Raw genomic sequence first — 24,416 nt, 5'->3', positions numbered from 1 at the left:
ATCAGTTTGTGTATGTTGATGTTGGAGAATCTGGCCGGTGGAGTGACTCTGGAGTCTTCAAAATACAACATTTGGATCAGCATTCCTAAATGGTATGCACATGTAATTGATCTTAAAATGCAAAACATATATATTTTGTATATATACATAAAGTGCAATTTTTAAAGGAAAAGTCCAGTTACCAGACCCCAGACCTCTGATAAATGATGGCAAGAAGATGCCATATTGCATTGTTGGGGATGAGGCTTTTCCATTGAAGACATGGATTATGCGACCATATCCTGGTAAATCTTTGGACTGTGTAGCAAAAAAAGTATTCAATTACAGATTATCAAGAGCTAGAAGGACAATTGAAAATACATTTGGTAAACTCAAATAAAAACATTGTTGTATATATCAATACTTCATAATTTGATTATGTCAATATTTGTAGGCATCATGGTTTCCAAGTGGAGAATCTTGAAAACTGCTATTGTTGCTGAGCCAAACAACGTTGTCAAATTGGTTAAAGCTATATGTGTTCTTCACAACTTTCTGCGAAAGCAATCTGCAGCAAGTTACACACCTCCTGGCTCGACAGATATAGTGGATGAAAATGGCCAAATAAATGAAGGGAGTTGGAGAGCTGAGATGGAAAAGCTACTCTTCAACCCATTGCTCAGAGCTCTAGAAACCAAACAAAAGCAGCTCTTAGAGTAAGAGAAGATTTTGCATGTTATTTTATGTCATCTGAAGGAGAGTTATCTTGGCAAGTGGATTATGTCCTTCGTACATCATAATCATAAATAGAATAATTGGAAAAGAGTCGGTTTATTTTGTTAGTTTTTTTTTATTTGAAAATAATGATTGTAACAGAAACACTTAAAAAACATAAAACTAATTTTCTGGAAACTCCAGCTTAAAAAGAACATCCTGAATCTCCTTCTTGGCTTTAGCCCTAGCATATGGAGTAGGTAGCTTCCTAATTTGCTCAGCAACACTCTTTCCGAAAAAGTCATATTCATCTTGACTCTCTGGCTCTTTAACTTGTTTTTTTTGAAGAGTTTCTAGATACCCAATCAACTTTGTTTGATATGGTGACATGTCTTCAGCCTTCTTCTTCTTGCATCGTACAATTTCAGATGTGCAGGACAAATTTGTTGATTGGCTTGATGGACTGTCAGCAAGCACACTCTCAGCTATCTCCTCAGAGTCTTCCTGGATTTGAGAAGACGTAAGTTGGTCTTCCACAGGGATAACAACATTCGAGATTGTCCTATGAATAAAATGATCAATTACTCATAGAAATAGCTTATTTTTTCCTACATTGTTATTAGAAAGTCATAGTGTAATTTCAAAAATTACATACTGGCGTCGTTTTGCGTAATCATCTAGCCAGGTCATAATAGACCAAAACTCCCAGTTTGGTGTTGAGGAACCAGGAGCACCAGATTTGATAGCTGCATCATGCTTCTTTTTGCATCGCCTATAAGTGTCTCGCAAATTCTTCATTTTACCTTTTAGTTCGTTTGCTTAATAAGAGAAAAATAAATATTTATTTGACTGGGTCAGACGATAGTGACAAAAAATATTGTGAGATAAGAAAACATGTTTTGCGAAATGAGTATTTACCTGAGAAATCAAAACTGATTGCACGCATTTCTTCGGCTATCTTTTGCCAGATATTTCCCTTCAATTTTTCATCTTTATAGTCTTTTAAAGACATGTCGTAAAGAGCAGGATACGCGCGAAAAGAATTTATAAGTGCTTCTTCTAGTGACGCCATTTTGAAAATTTTGTCCTAGCGACACAGCGATTTCATGTGCTCCAGCGAATTCGCTGGCTGTGTTGAAACGACACAGCGACACGGCTTTGTAACCGCGCAATCCCGTCGCTGCGCGGTAACGACATAGCGACAGCGACAGTGTGTCTCAGCCTTTAGAGTTTTTTTTCTTTAGCAAATCTGTCGAAATGCTCATAAATTTCATTGAATTTAGAAGTTATATCATTATGAGAGTCGAACTTCTGTATACGGCTGATAAATGTTGTAAACAGAATATCATGTATATCATGTAAAATGCAAGTCAAAAATTTTGCTGTGAAAATGTTTAGAGGGAATGGGGGTCTGCAACCATTAATGTGTCTTTTTTGTCCTTTTTTTCTGCATTTTTGAGAGAGGAAAGAGAATGAATACATTGAAATAAATTAAATTTGTTAAAAACATGAGAAATTAAAATCATGTGAAATGGGATGTATAAAGATAATCACCTAAGAAATTAGGCTTGTTTGAATTTGATATACTTTAGAAAGTTTCATGTTAGGTTAAGTAAAATGTGGGTAAAACATATTATAATGAACTATAAAATTGAACAAAAGTTGCTAATTGACAATACTTTTTGGCTTTATAGTATCTTATCTATGAGCGGAAACTAACATCTTGCACATTTTTCATAACATTGAAATATATTATGTCTCTGTTATTTTCAATGTAAATGATATTTCTTGGAATTGTTGAAACAATATTTTGTTGCATATTTTTCTTACACTAAATTTCCACAATTATGGCTCTTTATCCCAAAATGATGAAAAATCATCAAAATTTGTGTCCCTGTCCACAGAAAAGTACTTGTCTTGTGTTAATTTCAAAATTCAAAATGCCAATACTACTAGCACTTTAGGAAAAGACAATTTCTGCTTCAGTTGTATTTTTTCTAAGCTGCTGTTTGAGAAGAATAGAAAACAACTCGTCAGAATTCAAAAGAGAAATTTCATTGATAGCCAAATTGCCTCTTCAATGGTAAGCAAAGAAAACATAAAGACATCCTAAAATTCAGAGCCTATCACATAATGCGAAAATAATAGCTCTTATGGATTTAACTTCCTTATCAAGACCATACATTTCATTTATCATAGTCATGCTTATACGTAATCCAACAGATAATCTAACACAATCTTTATCTTATAAAATACTTAAAGCATTATGAAACATTTTGTATGTTTTTTAAACATTTTCTGTAGTTTAGAGTAGCGCAGCTAATCATCATATATACATAGCTGCCATTTGGTAATTTGACTAGTCTATAATTTTTTAAAAATCTTTTACCGTTTCGCAAATCTTTTTATCATTTTATGTTTATCCTTATGATGGAAACAAAAACTAATTGACTGATCATAACTAAAGATAAAGTTCTACTTTTTTATATTTATGAATGTCTGCAAATATATTATATCATATTTCCAATGATACGCCAAAGAAAATAGTAGCTACATCAGAAATATTTGAAGAAACCATCATTAAGTATTTTTTTCTAAATAGAGATAACAAAAAAATGTTTTTTAGCTATTATAGACATTTAAGACTAATAGAATATTTGCAAAGTGTTTTGCGTTTTTACATGAGAATGATAGTAAACTAAAACTTGAATTCATGTGTGATAAAGAATATTTGATTGGACATTAAAACTAAGCTTTAGGATTGAGGGAAATGATAAAGAAAGAGAGGTACATAATTCAACAAATTGAATGGGGCAAACCATCATCAAACATCAATACAGAAGTCATTTTAAAAAGCAAGGAATGCATGTAAAACAAATGATACATTTTTCGCCTCTTGTGTCTTTTGCTGCAATTATTCAATATTGCCAAAATATTTTTAACAGATGGAAAACGCCTTTTAATTGTCTGTAACAAAATATTTGAAGAATTAAAACTTTTTGATACTTCAAAGTTGAATTCCTCTATTTAGTTCTTTAGACTTTTTTACATTAGCAATTCTGTCGAAATGCTCATCAATTTCATTTAATTCAGAACTTATATAATTATGAGAGTCGAAATTCTCTTTACGACTGACAGATGTTTTAAACAGATCATCATGTATATCATTAAAAATGTAAGTCAAAAATTGTGCTCTGAAAATGTTAATGAGGAGGGTCTGCAACCACTAATGTGTCTTTTTGTCCTTATTTTCTGCATTTTGAGAGAGGAAAGAGAATGAATACATTGAAATAAACTAAATTTATTAAAAACATGAGAAATTGAAATCATGTGAAATGGGATGTATAAAATAATCACCTAAGAAATTAGGCTTGTTTGAATTTGATATACTTTAGAAAGTTTCATGTTAGGTTAAGTAAAAGTGGGTAAAACATATTATAATGAACTATAAAATTGAACAAAAGATGCTTATATACAATCCTCCTTTTCTGGCTTTATAGTATCTTATCTATGAGCGAAAACTAACATCTGCAGTGCACATTTTTCTTTTAGCTTATAGAGACACTTGAAATAGTTGACCAATTTGAATAACGTCATCATAAACATATTTTTCCCGGAATGTAGTTATAAGAAATTAAAATAACTTGGTCTGTTATTTTCAATGTAAATCATATTTCTTGGAATTGTTGAAACAATATTTTTGTTGCATACTTTTTCTTACACTAAATTTCGCAATTATGGCTCTTTATCCCAAAATAGATGAAAAATCATCAAAATTTGTGTCCCCGTTCACAGAAAAGTACTTGTCTTGTGTTAATGTCAAAATTCAAAATGGCAATATTACTAGCACTTTAGGACAAGACACTTTGTGCTTCAGTTGTATTTTTTCCAAGCTGCTGTTTGAGAAGAATAGAAAACAACTCGTCAGAATTCAAAAGAGAAATTTCATTGATAGCCAAATTGCCTCTTCAATGGTAAGCAAAGAAAACATAAAGACATCCTAAAATTCAGAGCCTATCACATAATGCGAAAATAATAGCTCTTATGGATTTAACTTCCTTATCAAGACCATACATTTCATTTATCATAGTCATGCTTATACGTAATCCAACAGATAATCTAACACAATCTTTATCTTATAAAATACTTAAAGCATTATGAAACATTTTGTATGTTTTTTTAAACATTTTCTGTAGTTTAGAGTAGCGCAGCTAATCATCATATATACATAGCTGCCATTTGGTAATTTGACTAGTCTATAATTTTTTAAAAATCTTTTACAGTTTCGCAAATCTTTTTATCATTTTATGTTTATCCTTATGATGGAAACAAAACTAATTGACTGATCACAACTAAAGATAAAGTTCTACTTTTTATATTTATGAATGTCTGCAAATATATTATATCATATTTCCAATGATACGCCAAAGAAAATAGTAGCTACATCAGAAATATTTGAAGAAACCATCATTAAGTATTTTTTTCTAAATAGAGATAACAAAAAAATGTTTTTAACTATTATAGACATTTAAGACTAATAGAATATTTGCAAAGTGTTTTGCGTTTTACATGAGAATGATAGTAAAGTAAAACTTGAATGCATGTGTGATAAAGAATATTTGATTGGACATTAAAACTAAGCTTTAGGATTGAGGGAAATGATAAAGAAAGAGAGGTACATAATTCAACAAATTGAATGGGGCAAACCATCATCAAACATCAATACAGAAGTCATTTTAAAAGCAAGGAATGCATGTAAAACAAATGATACATTTTCGCCTCTTGTGTCTTTTGCTGCAATTATTCAATATTGCCAAAATATTTTTAACAGATGGAAAACGCCTTTTAATTGTCTGTAACAAAATATTTGAAGAATTAAAACTTTTTGATACTTCAAAGTTGAATTCCTCTATTTAGTTCTTTAGACTTTTTTACATTAGCAATTCTGTCGAAATGCTCATCAATTTCATTTAATTCAGAACTTATATAATTATGAGAGTCGAAATTTCTTTACGACTGACAGATGTTTTAAACAGATCATCATGTATATCATTAAAATGTAAGTCAAAATTGTGCTCTGAAAATGTTAATGAGGAGGGTCTGCAACCACTAATGTGTCTTTTTGTCCTTATTTTCTGCATTTTTGAGAGAGGAAAGAGAATGAATACATTGAAATAAACTAAATTTATTAAAAACATGAGAAATTGAAATCATGTGAAATGGGATGTATAAAAATAATCACCTAAGAAATTAGGCTTGTTTGAATTTGATATACTTTAGAAAGTTTCATGTTAGGTTAAGTAAAAAGTGGGTAAAACATATTATAATGAACTATAAAAATTGAACAAAAGATGCTTATATACAATCCTCCTTTTCTGGCTTTATAGTATCTTATCTATGAGCGAAAACTAACATCTGCAGTGCACATTTTTCTTTTAGCTTATAGAGACACTTGAAATAGTTGACCAATTTGAATAACGTCATCATAAACATATTTTTCCCGGAATGTAGTTATAAGAAATTAAAATAACTTGGTCTGTTATTTTCAATGTAAATCATATTTCTTGGAATTGTTGAAACAATATTTTTGTTGCATACTTTTTCTTACACTAAATTTCGCAATTATGGCTCTTTATCCCAAAATAGATGAAAAATCATCAAAATTTGTGTCCCCGTTCACAGAAAAGTACTTGTCTTGTGTTAATGTCAAAATTCAAAATGGCAATATTACTAGCACTTTAGGACAAGACACTTTGTGCTTCAGTTGTATTTTTTCCAAGCTGCTGTTTGAGAAGAATAGAAAACAACTCGTCAGAATTCAAAAAGAGAAATTTCATTGATAGCCAAATTGCCTCTTCAATGGTAAGCAAAGAAAACATAAAGACATCCTAAAATTCAGAGCCTATCACATAATGCGAAAATAATAGCTCTTATGGATTTAACTTCCTTATCAAGACCATACATTTCATTTATCATAGTCATGCTTATACGTAATCCAACAGATAATCTAACACAATCTTTATCTTATAAAATACTTAAAGCATTATGAAACATTTTTGTATGTTTTTAAACATTTTCTGTAGTTTAGAGTAGCGCAGCTAATCATCATATATACATAGCTGCCATTTGGTAATTTGACTAGTCTATAATTTTTTAAAAATCTTTTACAGTTTCGCAAATCTTTTTATCATTTTATGTTTATCCTTATGATGGAAACAAAACTAATTGACTGATCACAACTAAAGATAAAGTTCTACTTTTTATATTTATGAATGTCTGCAAATATATTATATCATATTTCCAATGATACGCCAAAGAAAATAGTAGCTACATCAGAAATATTTGAAGAAACCATCATTAAGTATTTTTTCTAAATAGAGATAACAAAAAATGTTTTTAACTATTATAGACATTTAAGACTAATAGAATATTTGCAAAGTGTTTTGCGTTTTACATGAGAATGATAGTAAAGTAAAACTTGAATGCATGTGTGATAAAGAATATTTGATTGGACATTAAAACTAAGCTTTAGGATTGAGGGAAATGATAAAGAAAGAGAGGTACATAATTCAACAAATTGAATGGGGCAAACCATCATCAAACATCAATACAGAAGTCATTTTAAAAGCAAGGAATGCATGTAAAACAAATGATACATTTTTCGCCTCTTGTTTCTTTTGCTACAATTATTCAATATTGCAAAAATATTTTAACAGATGGAAAACGCCTTTTAATTGTCTGTAACAAAATATTTGAAGAATTAAAACTTTTTGATACTTCAAAGTTGAATTCCACTATTTAGTTCTTTAGACTTTTTTACATTAGCAATTCTGTCGAAATGCTCATCAATTTCATTTAATTCAGAACTTATATAATTATGAGAGTCTAGCTTCTCTTTACGACTGACAGATGTTGTAAACAGAATATCATGTATATCATGTAAAATGTAAGTCAAAAATTGTGGTCTGAAAATGTTAAAGAGGAGTGGGTCTGCAATCACTAATGTGTCTTTTTTGTCCTTATTTTCTGCATTTTTGAGAGAGGAAAGAGAATGAATACATTGAAATAAACTAAATTTATTAAAAACATGAGAAATTGAAATCATGTGAAATGGGATGTATAAAAATAATCACCTAAGAAATTAGGCTTGTTTGAATTTGATATACTTTAGAAAGTTTCATGTTAGGTTAAGTAAAAAGTGGGTAAAACATATTATAATGAACTATAAAAATTGAACAAAAGATGCTTATATACAATCCTCCTTTTCTGGCTTTATAGTATCTTATCTATGAGCGAAAACTAACATCTGCAGTGCACATTTTTCTTTTAGCTTATAGAGACACTTGAAATAGTTGACCAATTTGAATAACGTCATCATAAACATATTTTTCCCGGAATGTAGTTATAAGAAATTAAAATAACTTGGTCTGTTATTTTCAATGTAAATCATATTTCTTGGAATTGTTGAAACAATATTTTTGTTGCATACTTTTTCTTACACTAAATTTCGCAATTATGGCTCTTTATCCCAAAATAGATGAAAAATCATCAAAATTTGTGTCCCCGTTCACAGAAAAGTACTTGTCTTGTGTTAATGTCAAAATTCAAAATGGCAATATTACTAGCACTTTAGGACAAGACACTTTGTGCTTCAGTTGTATTTTTTCCAAGCTGCTGTTTGAGAAGAATAGAAAACAACTCGTCAGAATTCAAAAGAGAAATTTCATTGATAGCCAAATTGCCTCTTCAATGGTAAGCAAAGAAAACATAAAGACATCCTAAAATTCAGAGCCTATCACATAATGCGAAAATAATAGCTCTTATGGATTTAACTTCCTTATCAAGACCATACATTTCATTTATCATAGTCATGCTTATACGTAATCCAACAGATAATCTAACACAATCTTTATCTTATAAAATACTTAAAGCATTATGAAACATTTTGTATGTTTTTTAAACATTTTCTGTAGTTTAGAGTAGCGCAGCTAATCATCATATATACATAGCTGCCATTTGGTAATTTGACTAGTCTATAATTTTTAAAAATCTTTTACAGTTTCGCAAATCTTTTATCATTTTATGTTTATCCTTATGATGGAAACAAAACTAATTGACTGATCACAACTAAAGATAAAGTTCTACTTTTTATATTTATGAATGTCTGCAAATATATTATATCATATTTCCAATGATACGCCAAAGAAAATAGTAGCTACATCAGAAATATTTGAAGAAACCATCATTAAGTATTTTTTTCTAAATAGAGATAACAAAAAAATGTTTTTAACTATTATAGACATTTAAGACTAATAGAATATTTGCAAAGTGTTTTGCGTTTTTACATGAGAATGATAGTAAAGTAAAACTTGAATGCATGTGTGATAAAGAATATTTGATTGGACATTAAAACTAAGCTTTAGGATTGAGGGAAATGATAAAGAAAGAGAGGTACATAATTCAACAAATTGAATGGGGCAAACCATCATCAAACATCAATACAGAAGTCATTTTAAAAAGCAAGGAATGCATGTAAAACAAATGATACATTTTTCGCCTCTTGTTTCTTTTGCTACAATTATTCAATATTGCAAAAATATTTTTAACAGATGGAAAACGCCTTTTAATTGTTTGTAACAAAATATTTGAAGAATTAAAACTTTTTGATACTTCAAAGTTGAATTCCACTATTTAGTTCTTTAGACTTTTTTACATTAGCAATTCTGTCGAAATGCTCATCAATTTCATTTAATTCAGAACTTATATAATTATGAGAGTCTAGCTTCTCTTTACGACTGACAGATGTTGTAAACAGAATATCATGTATATCATGTAAAATGTAAGTCAAAAATTGTGGTCTGAAAATGTTAAAGAGGAGTGGGTCTGCAATCACTAATGTGTCTTTTTTGTCCTTATTTTCTGCATTTTTTGAGAGAGGAAAGAGAATGAATACATTGAAATAAACTAAATTTATTAAAAACATGAGAAATTGAAATCATGTGAAATGGGATGTATAAAAATAATCACCTAAGAAATTAGGCTTGTTTGAATTTGATATACTTTAGAAAGTTTCATGTTAGGTTAAGTAAAAAGTGGGTAAAACATATTATAATGAACTATAAAAATTGAACAAAAGATGCTTATATACAATCCTCCTTTTCTGGCTTTATAGTATCTTATCTATGAGCGAAAACTAACATCTGCAGTGCACATTTTTCTTTTAGCTTATAGAGACACTTGAAATAGTTGACCAATTTGAATAACGTCATCATAAACATATTTTTCCCGGAATGTAGTTATAAGAAATTAAAATAACTTGGTCTGTTATTTTCAATGTAAATCATATTTCTTGGAATTGTTGAAACAATATTTTTGTTGCATACTTTTTCTTACACTAAATTTCGCAATTATGGCTCTTTATCCCAAAATAGATGAAAAATCATCAAAATTTGTGTCCCTGTCCACAGAAAAGTACTTGTCTTGTGTCAATTTCAAAATTCAAAATGCCAATACTACTAGCACGTTAGGAAAAGACACTTTGTGCTTCAGTTGTATTTTTTCTAAGCTGCTGTTTGAGAAGAATAGAAAACAACTCGTCAGAATTCAAAAGAGAAATTTCATTGATAGCCAAATTGCCTCTTCAATGGTAAGCAAAGAAAACATAAAGACATCCTAAAATTCAGAGCCTATCACATAATGCGAAAATAATAGCTCTTATGGATTTAACTTCCTTATCAAGACCATACATTTCATTTATCATAGTCATGCTTATACGTAATCCAACAGATAATCTAACACAATCTTTATCTTATAAAATACTTAAAGCATTATGAAACATTTTGTATGTTTTTAAACATTTTCTGTAGTTTAGAGTAGCGCAGCTAATCATCATATATACATAGCTGCCATTTGGTAATTTGACTAGTCTATAATTTTTAAAAATCTTTTACAGTTTCGCAAATCTTTTATCATTTTATGTTTATCCTTATGATGGAAACAAAACTAATTGACTGATCACAACTAAAGATAAAGTTCTACTTTTTATATTTATGAATGTCTGCAAATATATTATATCATATTTCCAATGATACGCCAAAGAAAATAGTAGCTACATCAGAAATATTTGAAGAAACCATCATTAAGTATTTTTTCTAAATAGAGATAACAAAAAATGTTTTTAACTATTATAGACATTTAAGACTAATAGAATATTTGCAAAGTGTTTTGCGTTTTACATGAGAATGATAGTAAAGTAAAACTTGAATGCATGTGTGATAAAGAATATTTGATTGGACATTAAAACTAAGCTTTAGGATTGAGGGAAATGATAAAGAAAGAGAGGTACATAATTCAACAAATTGAATGGGGCAAACCATCATCAAACATCAATACAGAAGTCATTTTAAAAGCAAGGAATGCATGTAAAACAAATGATACATTTTTCGCCTCTTGTTTCTTTTGCTACAATTATTCAATATTGCAAAAATATTTTTAACAGATGGAAAACGCCTTTTAATTGTTTGTAACAAAATATTTGAAGAATTAAAACTTTTTGATACTTCAAAGTTGAATTCCACTATTTAGTTCTTTAGACTTTTTTACATTAGCAATTCTGTCGAAATGCTCATCAATTTCATTTAATTCAGAACTTATATAATTATGAGAGTCTAGCTTCTCTTTACGACTGACAGATGTTGTAAACAGAATATCATGTATATCATGTAAAATGTAAGTCAAAAATTGTGGTCTGAAAATGTTAAAGAGGAGTGGGTCTGCAATCACTAATGTGTCTTTTTTTGTCCTTATTTTCTGCATTTTTGAGAGAGGAAAGAGAATGAATACATTGAAATAAACTAAATTTATTAAAAACATGAGAAATTGAAATCATGTGAAATGGGATGTATAAAAATAATCACCTAAGAAATTAGGCTTGTTTGAATTTGATATACTTTAGAAAGTTTCATGTTAGGTTAAGTAAAAAGTGGGTAAAACATATTATAATGAACTATAAAAATTGAACAAAAGATGCTTATATACAATCCTCCTTTTCTGGCTTTATAGTATCTTATCTATGAGCGAAAACTAACATCTGCAGTGCACATTTTTCTTTTAGCTTATAGAGACACTTGAAATAGTTGACCAATTTGAATAACGTCATCATAAACATATTTTTCCCGGAATGTAGTTATAAGAAATTAAAATAACTTGGTCTGTTATTTTCAATGTAAATCATATTTCTTGGAATTGTTGAAACAATATTTTTGTTGCATACTTTTTCTTACACTAAATTTCGCAATTATGGCTCTTTATCCCAAAATAGATGAAAAATCATCAAAATTTGTGTCCCTGTCCACAGAAAAGTACTTGTCTTGTGTCAATTTCAAAATTCAAAATGCCAATACTACTAGCACGTTAGGAAAAGACACTTTGTGCTTCAGTTGTATTTTTTCTAAGCTGCTGTTTGAGAAGAATAGAAAACAACTCGTCAGAATTCAAAAGAGAAATTTCATTGATAGCCAAATTGCCTCTTCAATGGTAAGCAAAGAAAACATAAAGACATCCTAAAATTCAGAGCCTATCACATAATGCGAAAATAATAGCTCTTATGGATTTAACTTCCTTATCAAGACCATACATTTCATTTATCATAGTCATGCTTATACGTAATCCAACAGATAATCTAACACAATCTTTATCTTATAAAATACTTAAAGCATTATGAAACATTTTTGTATGTTTTTTTAAACATTTTCTGTAGTTTAGAGTAGCGCAGCTAATCATCATATATACATAGCTGCCATTTGGTAATTTGACTAGTCTATAATTTTTTAAAAATCTTTTACCGTTTGGCAAATCTTTTTATCATTTTATGTTTATCCTTATGATGGAAACAAAAACTAATTGACTGATCACAACTAAAGATAAAGTTCTACTTTTTTATATTTATAAATGTCTGCAAATATATTATATCATATTTCCAATGATAAGCCAGAGAAAATAGTAGCTACATCAGAAATATTTGAAGAAACCATCATTAAATTTTTTTCTAAATAGAGATAACAAAAAAATGTTTTTTAGCTATCATAGACATTTAAGACTAATAGAATATTTGCAAAGTGTTTTGCGTTTTTACATGAGAATGATAGTAAAGTAAAACTTGAATGCATGTGTGATAAAGAATATTTGATTGGACATTAAAACTAAGCTTTAGGATTGAGGGAAATGATAAAGAAAGAGAGGTACATAATTCAACAAATTGAATGGGGCAAACCATCATCAAACATCAATACAGAAGTCATTTTAAAAAGCAAGGAATGCATGTAAAACAAATGATACATTTTTCGCCTCTTGTTTCTTTTGCTACAATTATTCAATATTGCAAAAATATTTTTAACAGATGGAAAACGCCTTTTAATTGTTTGTAACAAAATATTTGAAGAATTAAAACTTTTTGATACTTCAAAGTTGAATTCCACTATTTAGTTCTTTAGACTTTTTTACATTAGCAATTCTGTCGAAATGCTCATCAATTTCATTTAATTCAGAACTTATATAATTATGAGAGTCTAGCTTCTCTTTACGACTGACAGATGTTGTAAACAGAATATCATGTATATCATGTAAAATGTAAGTCAAAAATTGTGGTCTGAAAATGTTAAAGAGGAGGGTCTGCAATCACTAATGTGTCTTTTTGTCCTTATTTTCTGCATTTTGAGAGAGGAAAGAGAATGAATACATTGAAATAAACTACATTTATTAAAAACATGAGAAATTGAAATCATGTGAAATGGGATGTATAAAATAATCACCTAAGAAATTAGCTTGTTTGAATTTGATATACTTTAGAAAGTTTCATGTTAGGTTAAGTAAAAGTGGGTAAAACATATTATAATGAACTATAAAATTGAACAAAAGATGCTTATATACAATCCTCCTTTTCTGGCTTTATAGTATCTTATCTATGAGCGAAAACTAACATCTGCAGTGCACATTTTTCTTTTAGCTTATAGAGACACTTGAAATAGTTGACCAATTTGAATAACGTCATCATAAACATATTTTTCCCGGAATGTAGTTATAAGAAATTAAAATAACTTGGTCTGTTATTTTCAATGTAAATCATATTTCTTGGAATTGTTGAAACAATATTTTTGTTGCATACTTTTTCTTACACTAAATTTCGCAATTATGGCTCTTTATCCCAAAATAGATGAAAAATCATCAAAATTTGTGTCCCTGTCCACAGAAAAGTACTTGTCTTGTGTCAATTTCAAAATTCAAAATGCCAATACTACTAGCACTTTAGGAAAAGACACTTTGTGCTTCAGTTGTATTTTTTCTAAGCTGCTGTTTGAGAAGAATAGAAAACAACTCGTCAGAATTCAAAAGAGAAATTTCATTGATAGCCAAATTGCCTCTTCAATGGTAAGCAAAGAAAACATAAAGACATCCTAAAATTCAGAGCCTATCACATAATGCGAAAATAATAGCTCTTATGGATTTAACTTCCTTATCAAGACCATACATTTCATTTATCATAGTCATGCTTATACGTAATCCAACAGATAATCTAACACAATCTTTATCTTATAAAATACTTAAAGCATTATGAAACATTTTTGTATGTTTTTTTAAACATTTTCTGTAGTTTAGAGTAGCGCAGCTAATCATCATATATACATAGCTGCCATTTGGTAATTTGACTAGTCTATAATTTTTTAAAAATCTTTTACCGTTTGGCAAATCTTTTTATCATTTTATGTTTATCCTTATGATGGAAACAAAAACTAATTGACTGATCACAACTAAAGATAAAGTTCTACTTTTTTATATTTATAAATGTCTGCAAATATATTATATCATATTTCCAATGATAAGCCAGAGAAAATAGTAGCTACATCAGAAATATTTGAAGAAACCATCATTAAATTTTTTTCTAAATAGAGATAACAAAAAAATGTTTTTTAGCTATCATAGACATTTAAGACTAATAGAATATTTGCAAAGTGTTTTGCGTTTTTACATGAGAATGATAGTAAATTAAAATTTGAATGCATGTGTGATAAAGAATATTTGATTGGACATTAAAACTAAGCTTTAGGATTGAGGGAAATGATAAAGAAAGAGAGGTACATGATTCAACAAATTGAATGGGGCAAATCGTCATCAAACATCAATACAGAAGTCATTTTAAAAAGCAAGGAATGCATGTAAAACAAATGATACATTTTTCGCCTCTTGTGTGTTTTGCTACAATTATTCAATATTACAAGAATACTTTTGACAAATGGCAAATGTCTTTTAATTGTCTAAAACAAAATATTTGAAGAAGTAAGAATTTTTTAGTATTGCAAAGTTGCATTCCTCTATTTAGCTTTTTAGATTTTCTTTACTTTAGCAGTTCTGTCAAAATACTTATAAATTTCATTTAATTTAGAATTTATATAATTATGAGAGTCGAACTTCTCTTTACGACTGACAGATGTTGTAAAGCAGAATATCATGTATTGTTTAATGGCCTCCATTTCTGTAACTAGACGACATGTAGTTACAGAGAGGCCAGCGAGTCTGTTAAACATTGCGCAACAGATTATTTGGCATTTGATTTTGCTTGCTTAGTTAAGCAATACGTCTCTCCCTCTTATCTGGTAAACTGAGTTAACATGAGCAAATTTGAAATCAACACATTTTAAATTTTTTTCTAAACTGCTCTTGGTGAATTTCATATATTGCATCATCTCCTTATAGTGGACATTAAAATGTTTTATTTCTTTCTATGCTTTCGTTTCCTAGAAACCTTACATCTATTTATTCAAAACACGTTCTAGGCGGGTGAACTCTACTTAAATGAATTGTTGTAAACATGAGCCTTTATAATGAACAATTTGTCTAATCTATTGCAACAATATCCAATCATCATAAATTATCTGAAAGCAAACGTGAAAATACTTTTTGGAGAAGGAAGTTAAAATGTTACATAATTATAGAAATCATTATTTTATTTATTCATCCCCCACAAAGTTAAAAACGAACTCATTATATTGATGATAAACATTTCATAAAAAAAGTAAATGTTTTACTACGAAAGCTTTAAAGAAATTAATAATCGTCCAATTTTCAACAAATAGAAAATAAAGATGATAACAAGCTCAACAAAAGCGTTTCTTGGGACTCTTATCATCCTGTCTATTAGTTTACAAATAGTAAATGGTAATGACGACATATCGATCTGCAAGAAAAGCTTAGAGACACTAAAAGATAACGTGAAAGAATGGATGGAAACTTGCGTTGATAAAAATGGCAATGACAATAACACAACTGCATGCAAGGAAGTAAAACAATACAACAAAGAAATGATGCAAATACAAACAGAAATGTGTTTTTACAAAGGTATAATCTTTAGATTTGACAAATTTTCATAGTTTCTTGTTCATAGCACTAAAAACAGTATTCAACAAAAATAGGTAGAAAGTGTGCAGCCAATCTAATTTCAGTTATTAGTAATATTTCCACAGTGAAAAATTCTTTCTAAAAATAATTATTCTGGTCTTTCACAAAATATTATGATCGTAAATTCTATAAAATTTGCATTTTTTTAATCCACTCTCATCGTTGTTATTTGTAGTTTTTTTATTATTTATTTAGATGTTTATCCAAAGCCATATTTGATTATTATGAGCTTTGATAAAATATACTCTGTTGATTTCATTACTGGAGATATTCATGTCAGCACTATTAATGGCTCCAGCAAGAAAAAATCTGACCATGCATCAAGATATAATGACATAGAAATTGATGTAGTTGAGAATGTGCTTTATTACATTGATGACAAAGACATCAAACGGGGAAATCTTGACTTGACTAGAAACGAAATTTTTGCGAAAAATGTTTCTGTTCATCATATTACAGTTGACTGGATTGGTCGTCGTATCTTTTACATTGACTCCACGAACATTATCTACCAAATTTATTTGAAAACGAAAATTACAAGTGTTATGAGACTTCAACCAGGCTTACAATTTTCCAGCATTGCATTTGACTCAAAACATGGGTAAGGCGATATTGAATCTCCTTTTATTTACTTGTAAGCGTAAAATTAATAAACTATGTCAATCTATTGGAGGATATTTTTTTAAGTAAGGTAAGAGTTTTTGTTTTTAGAGACGGTGTTTTAATTTAATAGAAAAGTTGAATTTTATAAGTCCGTATTATGGTTTGTTATTTAAAGGTTTAATAATAGAAAAAAATATTGATTTTCCAGGGAAATCAAAACTCGCTTTTTCCCGAGGGAGCAAATATTAAGTATTTTGTTGGCTATAAAGAAACAAACGTCATATAGTTCGACATATTTTTATTAAAATCAACGTCTTTCGGAGAGATTTGGCCAGCAGAATTTTATTGTGTGACTATAAGGCATTTCAAACCAACTGCAATAATGAACACGCTTCGTGTGATTATTCAGCACACATGCAGTAGAAAATAACATGCAGATCCTGAAACTTTAAAAATCGACAGCGATATTTATGTTGAGCAACCAAAGAGCTTTAAGAAAAAAGGTAACAACGGAGGGATCAATGTTTATATATGATGAAGTCATTAAATGAAATAAAACAGAGCGGTAGAAAATGAAATAAAATATTAAATAATTACTTTGAACATAAAACTTTAGTGAAATACTCACAGAACCTTGGCTTTCCACAACCTAAAAAAAAGTAGTACAACTTCACTGTGCAACTTAGTGTTGTACATTTAATTCCATTAATGGCTTCGGCTAGCCACCTAAGGGGGCTTTTCTTTTTCAGAAAAAGCAATTTGCTTGACGCCTCCATGGTAATTATATGCTTTATAAGATATGCCCTACACAAAAGATTTCAACAAATTGGGAGCATTGTTTGTTGCTATACTGTGCTCTTTTGTATACTACAGCATTACTCATTTAAACAATAATCGCAAACAATACCAATCTTTATAGAAGTTATGTGAATAAAAATAACATATTACATTTATTATTATATTCTGAACCAAATGCAATGTTTAATTACTTTATATATTTTAGTTCGGTTTTCAAAAGAGAGATTTCAAATGATAAAGATGATCTTTTGCTGTTAGTTACAATAGCTTTAGGTTTCTATATTATCAAATTTCATGAATATGTTCCATTAAACCGTCTATATATGAAGGTAGTTCTGAATATATTGACAAAATCTTTGTTTAAACTAAAAAAAACATCCTATCTTTCCTTTCTTGCATATATTAGCCTGCTTATTGATTATGTATTTCAGTACGTATAGAGAAAACTAATGTACAAAACAAATATTTTTATTAAGGTATCTATTCTTGGCAGAAAGTACAGAACTTTTCTTATGGTTATGGAGCATGACTGCAAATAAACATCATATTTTTTCAGTTTCACTTCAGTCAATAGCACATGATCTAACGCTTGACATGGCTAAAAAGAAGATTTATTGGCGACTTTCAAACGGAAATGTTTTTTCTTGTGATTACTACTCCCATAATGTAGTTTATTTTGGAACTTCAGGAGGTCCCATGGCAGTATTTGGAGATTTTATTTATATCATGACTAGTGTTGGACGAAGTGTCGTTAGTGTCCATAACACAGCAGATCAAGCAGATACGAGACGTAAATTTTTTCTTCCTGCAAACAACGGTTATCTTGATTTGGCTGTAGCTATAAACAGTATCACTCCTGACTCAAACGGTAGTTAAATATTTACTTATTTGACATGATAATCTAAGACTTGCAAAAACTCTCACGCTAATGTTCATAAAATAGAAAGACGTTAAAAAGTTCAAAGTTACATTGCCTTAGTAAACGCTTGTTCTTCCTTCCCAAATTATAGAAAATTTGATAAACATTACGTTCAAAGTGCAAAGTGCCTAATTTGGACGTTTTTGCCGTTTGTCTATTCTTGTCAAACTTCTTGGGTGTTAAATTTAAGTCTTTATTGTTTCTTACATCGTTTCAAGAATCACTTTGGCTTTTAATCAGTCTTAAATAAGAAAAAAATTCCTGAAAATAGATTGAAAGACAAAAACGTCCAATTTGAGCATGTTGTGCAGTGAGCTTAGTATTTATCAAATTTTCTAAAATTTTAGTACATTGCAAACTTTTACATTTTTGGTTGAACTAGATTTGAAAGTTTTCATTTTCTTTGTGCATGCAGTTCAAATTGAGGCAATTACAAAGTACTCTTAAGGATTTCCAGATTAATTTTTAATTTATTTTACTTTTAAATAAACAAGGCAAGGCCATGCCAAAATACATGAGCTTTAACAAATTTTGTGAGAACTATTGATGAATTGATAATTTCTGAACATTTTTCAGTTATCTAACTTCTTTAGATCTATCCTTTATAGTGTCTCAAACAGCCAGCAAATTTGTTCATACTCTGTAAATTTTCAACATTTATTTAATTGTTTTGTTTTTACAAAATGCGCGAACACCAAAATTACCAACATTGCATAACAAACTTGCTTGCTGGGTACGTCAACGTGGATACTGAGTGAGAAATTGTGTTCTTTGAGGAAGAATATGTTTCATTTAAAATCCCAGGTTGATTTTATTTTTAATTTTATTAATCGATATAGCGACAAGCACTTTTCAGTTTCCTTTGTGTGGACCCAACACATACTATCGTAAAATTATTGGAACATTGCAATGCACGTGTATGGAAGGATACTCAGGAGAATGTAACTCGTCCCAAGGTATGGATTTATTACTGTCTTTATCAAGATTTTTTATCACCGATCATGAATAAAGAGCATCTCTGTGCAGTTTTAAAACTTTGTTTTTGTTGAGAATCCTTAGCTGTTCTCTGTGCTGTTGCTTCTGTGCAAAGAATTTGCTGCATCTACATTTTACATGTAACCACAAAAATAAGGCTCACAGCCACACATACAAGTTCATCATTATCAATACTATCAAGCAGGAAATCAGTAATAAATTTATGAAAAGCTTTAATAGACCCTTTGCACATGACGTCACAGCTGATGTTCAGCTTCTTCTGGTGGTTAAGGTTATAAATATATAATAGGAAGTAAAACTTTCAGTCATTAGAATAAACTTAGAATATTTCGGAGTTGAGACTTCTATGTTTTGCAATATCTCTTTATTTTCTTTTTTTATCAGTGATCAACTCTGTTAGACTTCGGGGACCAGAAAGTTCTTTTGGCAGAGGTCGTGTGGAAGTATTTTACAATGGAGAATGGGGAACAATTTGTGATGATGGCTGGGATATAAACGATGCTAAAGTCGTTTGTCGACAACTCGGTTATGACTATGCTGTCAGGGCTTTACTAGGAGGTAATGTTCCACATGGCAGTGGAAGAATATGGTTAGACGAAGTTCGTTGTGTAGGAAATGAAAATAATATTTTGAGTTGTTCACATGGTGGATGGGGATTGCATAATTGTACACATGATAAAGATGCTGGTATACAATGTTCAGGTTTGTATGTACATTATTTACCTTTTGTACAAAGATGGTAAACTGAATTATTTGGGTGATCTCCAAAGAATAGTTTGAACATTTAATATGATTTTATAATACTGAAACAAATATTGACAATTACCTTAAGTATAAACACAGCTTCGGACGTAAATTAACCAAATAAACACAACTCGTTCCACGAGTACATAATTAAATATAACCAATTTTATGATTGCCCATAGAAAGATTCGATAATCCTAGAGAAAAAGGGCAGCCCATTGACCAAATTTTCCGTGGACGAATGTGATAATCCTTATATTATCAGTTTGGTTACTAATTTTACATTAATTATGTCTTTTTAAAGCTGCAGGCTGTAGCTTATGAAGATCCATTAAAATTTTTTTGCATATTAAAAAGGAGCATCTCCAAATTTAGACTACAGTGTAACTTTATGTCTTGTAATGGCGTGCTGTCTATCTGAAGAATTCATTTTTAAATTCGTTTTTTACAAACCGTTAAGGCTTAGCATAAGCTATGCCTAGAGAGCACCCGAAACTTATTTCTGAATAATTAAAAAGACGGTTATTTTAAAAATACGATGAAGATTCCCACGTTGTAAACGAAGAGACTATGTGAACAATTTACTGTTTATTTTTGCTTGTTTCAACAATTTATGGGGCAGTGTTGCCATATGGCAATAAAATCAAACGATTAAATGGAAAACCAATGGGGAACATTTGCAAGTTAAAAGGTTAATAAGATATTTGTATTACAAAAAAAGTGAGGATTGATCTAAATAAAAAATTATTTAGACTCATGAAAGTCAAATAGTGTCTATTTGTCCAAAACGTTTTGATATTGTACTCATGTAAGTTTTTATCAATTTTTGTTACTAATTTAATTCATTAATTTCGCCTAAGAAGTTTTTACAATGGCATCTAACATATTAGGATACTTTATATGTATAAATGTAACTTAGAATATTTCGGAGTTGAGACTTCTATATTTTGCAATATCTCTTTATTTTCTTTTTTTATCAGTTATCAACTCTGTTAGACTTCGGGGACCAGAAAGTTCTTTTGGCAGAGGTCGTGTGGAAGTATTTTACAATGGAGAATGGGGAACAATTTGTGATGATGGCTGGGATATAAACGATGCTAAAGTTGTTTGTCGACAACTTGGTTATGACAATGCTGTCAGGGCTTTACAAGGAGGTTATGTTTCTTATGGCAGTGGAAGAATATGGTTAGAGGAAGTTCGTTGTGTAGGAAATGAAACTAATATTTCGAGTTGTTCACATAGAGGATGGGGATCACATAATTGTAGACATACTGAAGATGCTGGTGTTCAATGTTCGGGTTTGTATGTACATAATTGGAAATTTTTCAACACAGATTCACCCCCCTATTTACATAACTTCTTTGTCGGTCACGCTCTACTGCTGAGCATGTTAGGTCACAAACCATGAATATTCTCACATATATGAATATTCAACCCTCCCAATCAATGTTCTAGTTTTGGACTTAGGCGTAGCCAACGATTTGGTATTTAGTCTTGTTTTGTTGGTTTTTCCGAGTTGATTTACTAAGAAATCCATAAATTTGAAAATGAACATTCCTTGATGGAACAATGAATAAGGCTTCATTAAACAATTTTATCAAAATTCTAAGGCAAGATGTAACATCTCCGAATACCGCCACTATGCATATCAAGATATTCACATCAATCACGACAAGCTTGGATCAAATATGATTTTTCCACTTTTTGTAAAAACTTTTTTTAAAGGATTTATTGTGGGTAAGCCTTCGAGCTTGTTTGGTATGGATGATACGCTTTAATTTCACATAAATTTGTTAGTCGATGCATTTTCGTTTGCAAATTAATCCAGCATCCCGAATTAACAAACTCAATTGACTTAAGTTTGTTTAAAGTGAACATTTTATGTGGCACCAACATAAAATTGGTATTCACTTAATTAGAATTCAATATATAAGTAAAGAGAGTGAAACGCTGTTCTGATTGGTCAATAGCTGTGTTTTCATTAGTCTCTGCAAAACAGATCTGAGTTCAACCCATCAAATTAATAAAATTGCAAATCGATCATAAATGCATTTTAGGGGTAAAGTTAAAACGTCAGTTATCAATTTGTCAGTTTCACTTTATTGTTTCTTTATAAAAGGAATAAATGATTTTTTCGTGTTTGCACTGGCTTATGCACAGGGGTTAAACTAGCACTTTTTAATGTGGGGATGAAATTGCCCTGCAAAGACACAAGATGCCCTGCAGATCATATAGATTAGTACTTATTCAACAATAAAATATTGTGATGATTGAACAGATTTTCGCTACATATTTTTGTAATGCATATTGTATTCTTGTGACAGAACGCACTTTAGTGTATTATTAAATCTTTAATGGCATTTTTCACATCCTTGCAGTTGCCCAATTTTTTAAAATAACATTTAAGTCAACATTGTCCGTAAGATCTTTTTCACATGCAAGAACGATTAAGTCATTTAATCGCGTATCTTTCTTTGTGCATCTCAAGCAGTTTTTGACAATCATATACTTGCTGAAACACCTTTCATCTTTTGCCACGGACACTGGAGCGGTCAGCAATAGTTGATACGCCTTGCACCGTTGGAAAGACGTTTTGTGATTGAAAGCAAATAACGCAACGTCTTAAAGGGATTTGGGTTCTGATTTAAGTTGTGACGACACAATATTATTAAAATTTCCAACTCAGACAGCAGTATTTCTGCATCAACATCTTATACCACCGGTGGAAAGACTACACATTCCATTAACTGTTTCAGCCATCGGCCTTTCTAGCGGCATCTGTAAGCTCTCTCCAAGAAGTTTTATCTGGTTGATGCAAACTTTAATGTTATCGGTATACTCGGTAATAAGTGAGTCTAGAACCAAGTAGATTTCTTTCGGTACAAATCTTTAAAGGTTTTTCTGTTGTTATTTCGGAATGCTCACCAATTCGTTTGGGTGACTTTCTTGATCGATGATGACGAGTGTATTCTGCCATTACGTCTATTCCTGAGTGCAAGCCTGAGTGCAAGCCACATCAAGAAGAATCAACATAATTTCTTTGTTCTTTTCTTCATCTGCTCTCTCTTGCATCAATATTTCCTTCATTTTCGCATTCATCATTACATCAATATGGCCAGTTGTTATTGAGAAACGATCAAAATCAGCCAGAGTAGCTTGATGGGACTTGCTACTGAAGTGTTTATGAAGTTTTCCTTCATAAACACTTCAGGAAGAAAGATTAATTTTTGGAGTGTATTTATTGTTCTTTTACTTTTCGTTGCAAAAAAATGACGTGCTTCATCTTTCTATTGCTACCAAGGAACAATACTATGATTATGACAATGAATGAAACTGTTTTGATTTGAGTTTGGTAAGACTTGGCAAACACAAGTAGTATTTACGGACAAAATTTAAAACTGGCCAAAATTTGCGAAATTTTTCCCGTTCAGATCATGGATAGGGTTTTCCTATATTCCTTGATATAGACTGAAAGCAGAAAAGCGCTTTTCTAAGAGTTAAATTTCATGAAATTTTATAGGCTATGAGGAAAGATCCTAGTGATGGGGAATCATGTCAAAGAAATACACTAAAAACCTAATTCTAATCGAAGATGCTTTTCGTAAAAAGTGTCGTGGAAAATTTGAAAGCTTATGTAGAAAATGCTGTGTGTTTGACATTTTTATCCATTGTTGAAATGTATCTGTAACACAAAACTACGTGTAAACAAATTTTAATCAACCATGTTATCATATAAAGTAAATGTACATATTATCATAATCAATAAAAAAAAAGTAAAATGATAAAGTTTCATTTCTGCTAAGAATAAATATTATTGACAAATCAAATGATTTACTGAATTACATTATCTTTGACAATTGACAAATTAAGCCGTAAGATTTTCTTTTGAAGTTACATAAAGTTATTGCGTGGATTCCGCAAGACAATGCTGGCGATTGCTACCTACCATGCCGCTTGTACTGCCCACCAACCAGAGATGACCGCGATTGCATTAAAATAAAATTAATAAAATCAGTTTATGATGTGTTTCCAAAGGAGAAGCAAACCTCGACTAGCTTTGTAATTAATAGAAATCTTAAAATCAATCTATTGTAAATCTTGACATTTAGTTTTTCCGTTGGGACTTGTTAATCCTGTAGATTGATATACCAATAAATTGATGCATTGTAGGAATCAGAAATGTCTAGAATATGATATCGAAATAAAAATTAAG

General features: G+C 30.1%; 1 protein-coding gene across 1 annotated transcript in view; it reads left to right on the top strand.

Annotated features, from left to right (window-relative positions):
* Nucleotides 1-24,030, top strand: part of LOC124454152 (deleted in malignant brain tumors 1 protein-like) — a 57,826-nt gene extending 33,796 nt beyond the window's left edge. Inside the window, exon 4 of the mRNA XM_047004961.1 lies at nt 23,724-24,030. Coding sequence (XP_046860917.1) covers nt 23,724-23,743 — 20 coding nt within the window. The 3' untranslated portion in view covers nt 23,744-24,030. The remainder of the gene's footprint in view (nt 1-23,723) is intronic.
* The last annotated feature ends 386 nt before the right edge of the window (nt 24,031-24,416 follow it).

The sequence above is a fragment of the Xenia sp. Carnegie-2017 genome, unplaced genomic scaffold (genome assembly GCF_021976095.1).
Source record: "Xenia sp. Carnegie-2017 unplaced genomic scaffold, XeniaSp_v1 HiC_scaffold_3, whole genome shotgun sequence".
Taxonomy (NCBI): domain Eukaryota; kingdom Metazoa; phylum Cnidaria; class Anthozoa; order Malacalcyonacea; family Xeniidae; genus Xenia; species Xenia sp. Carnegie-2017.
The sequence above is the reverse complement of the archived record's forward strand: the minus strand, read 5'-3'. Positions and strand labels throughout refer to the sequence as shown.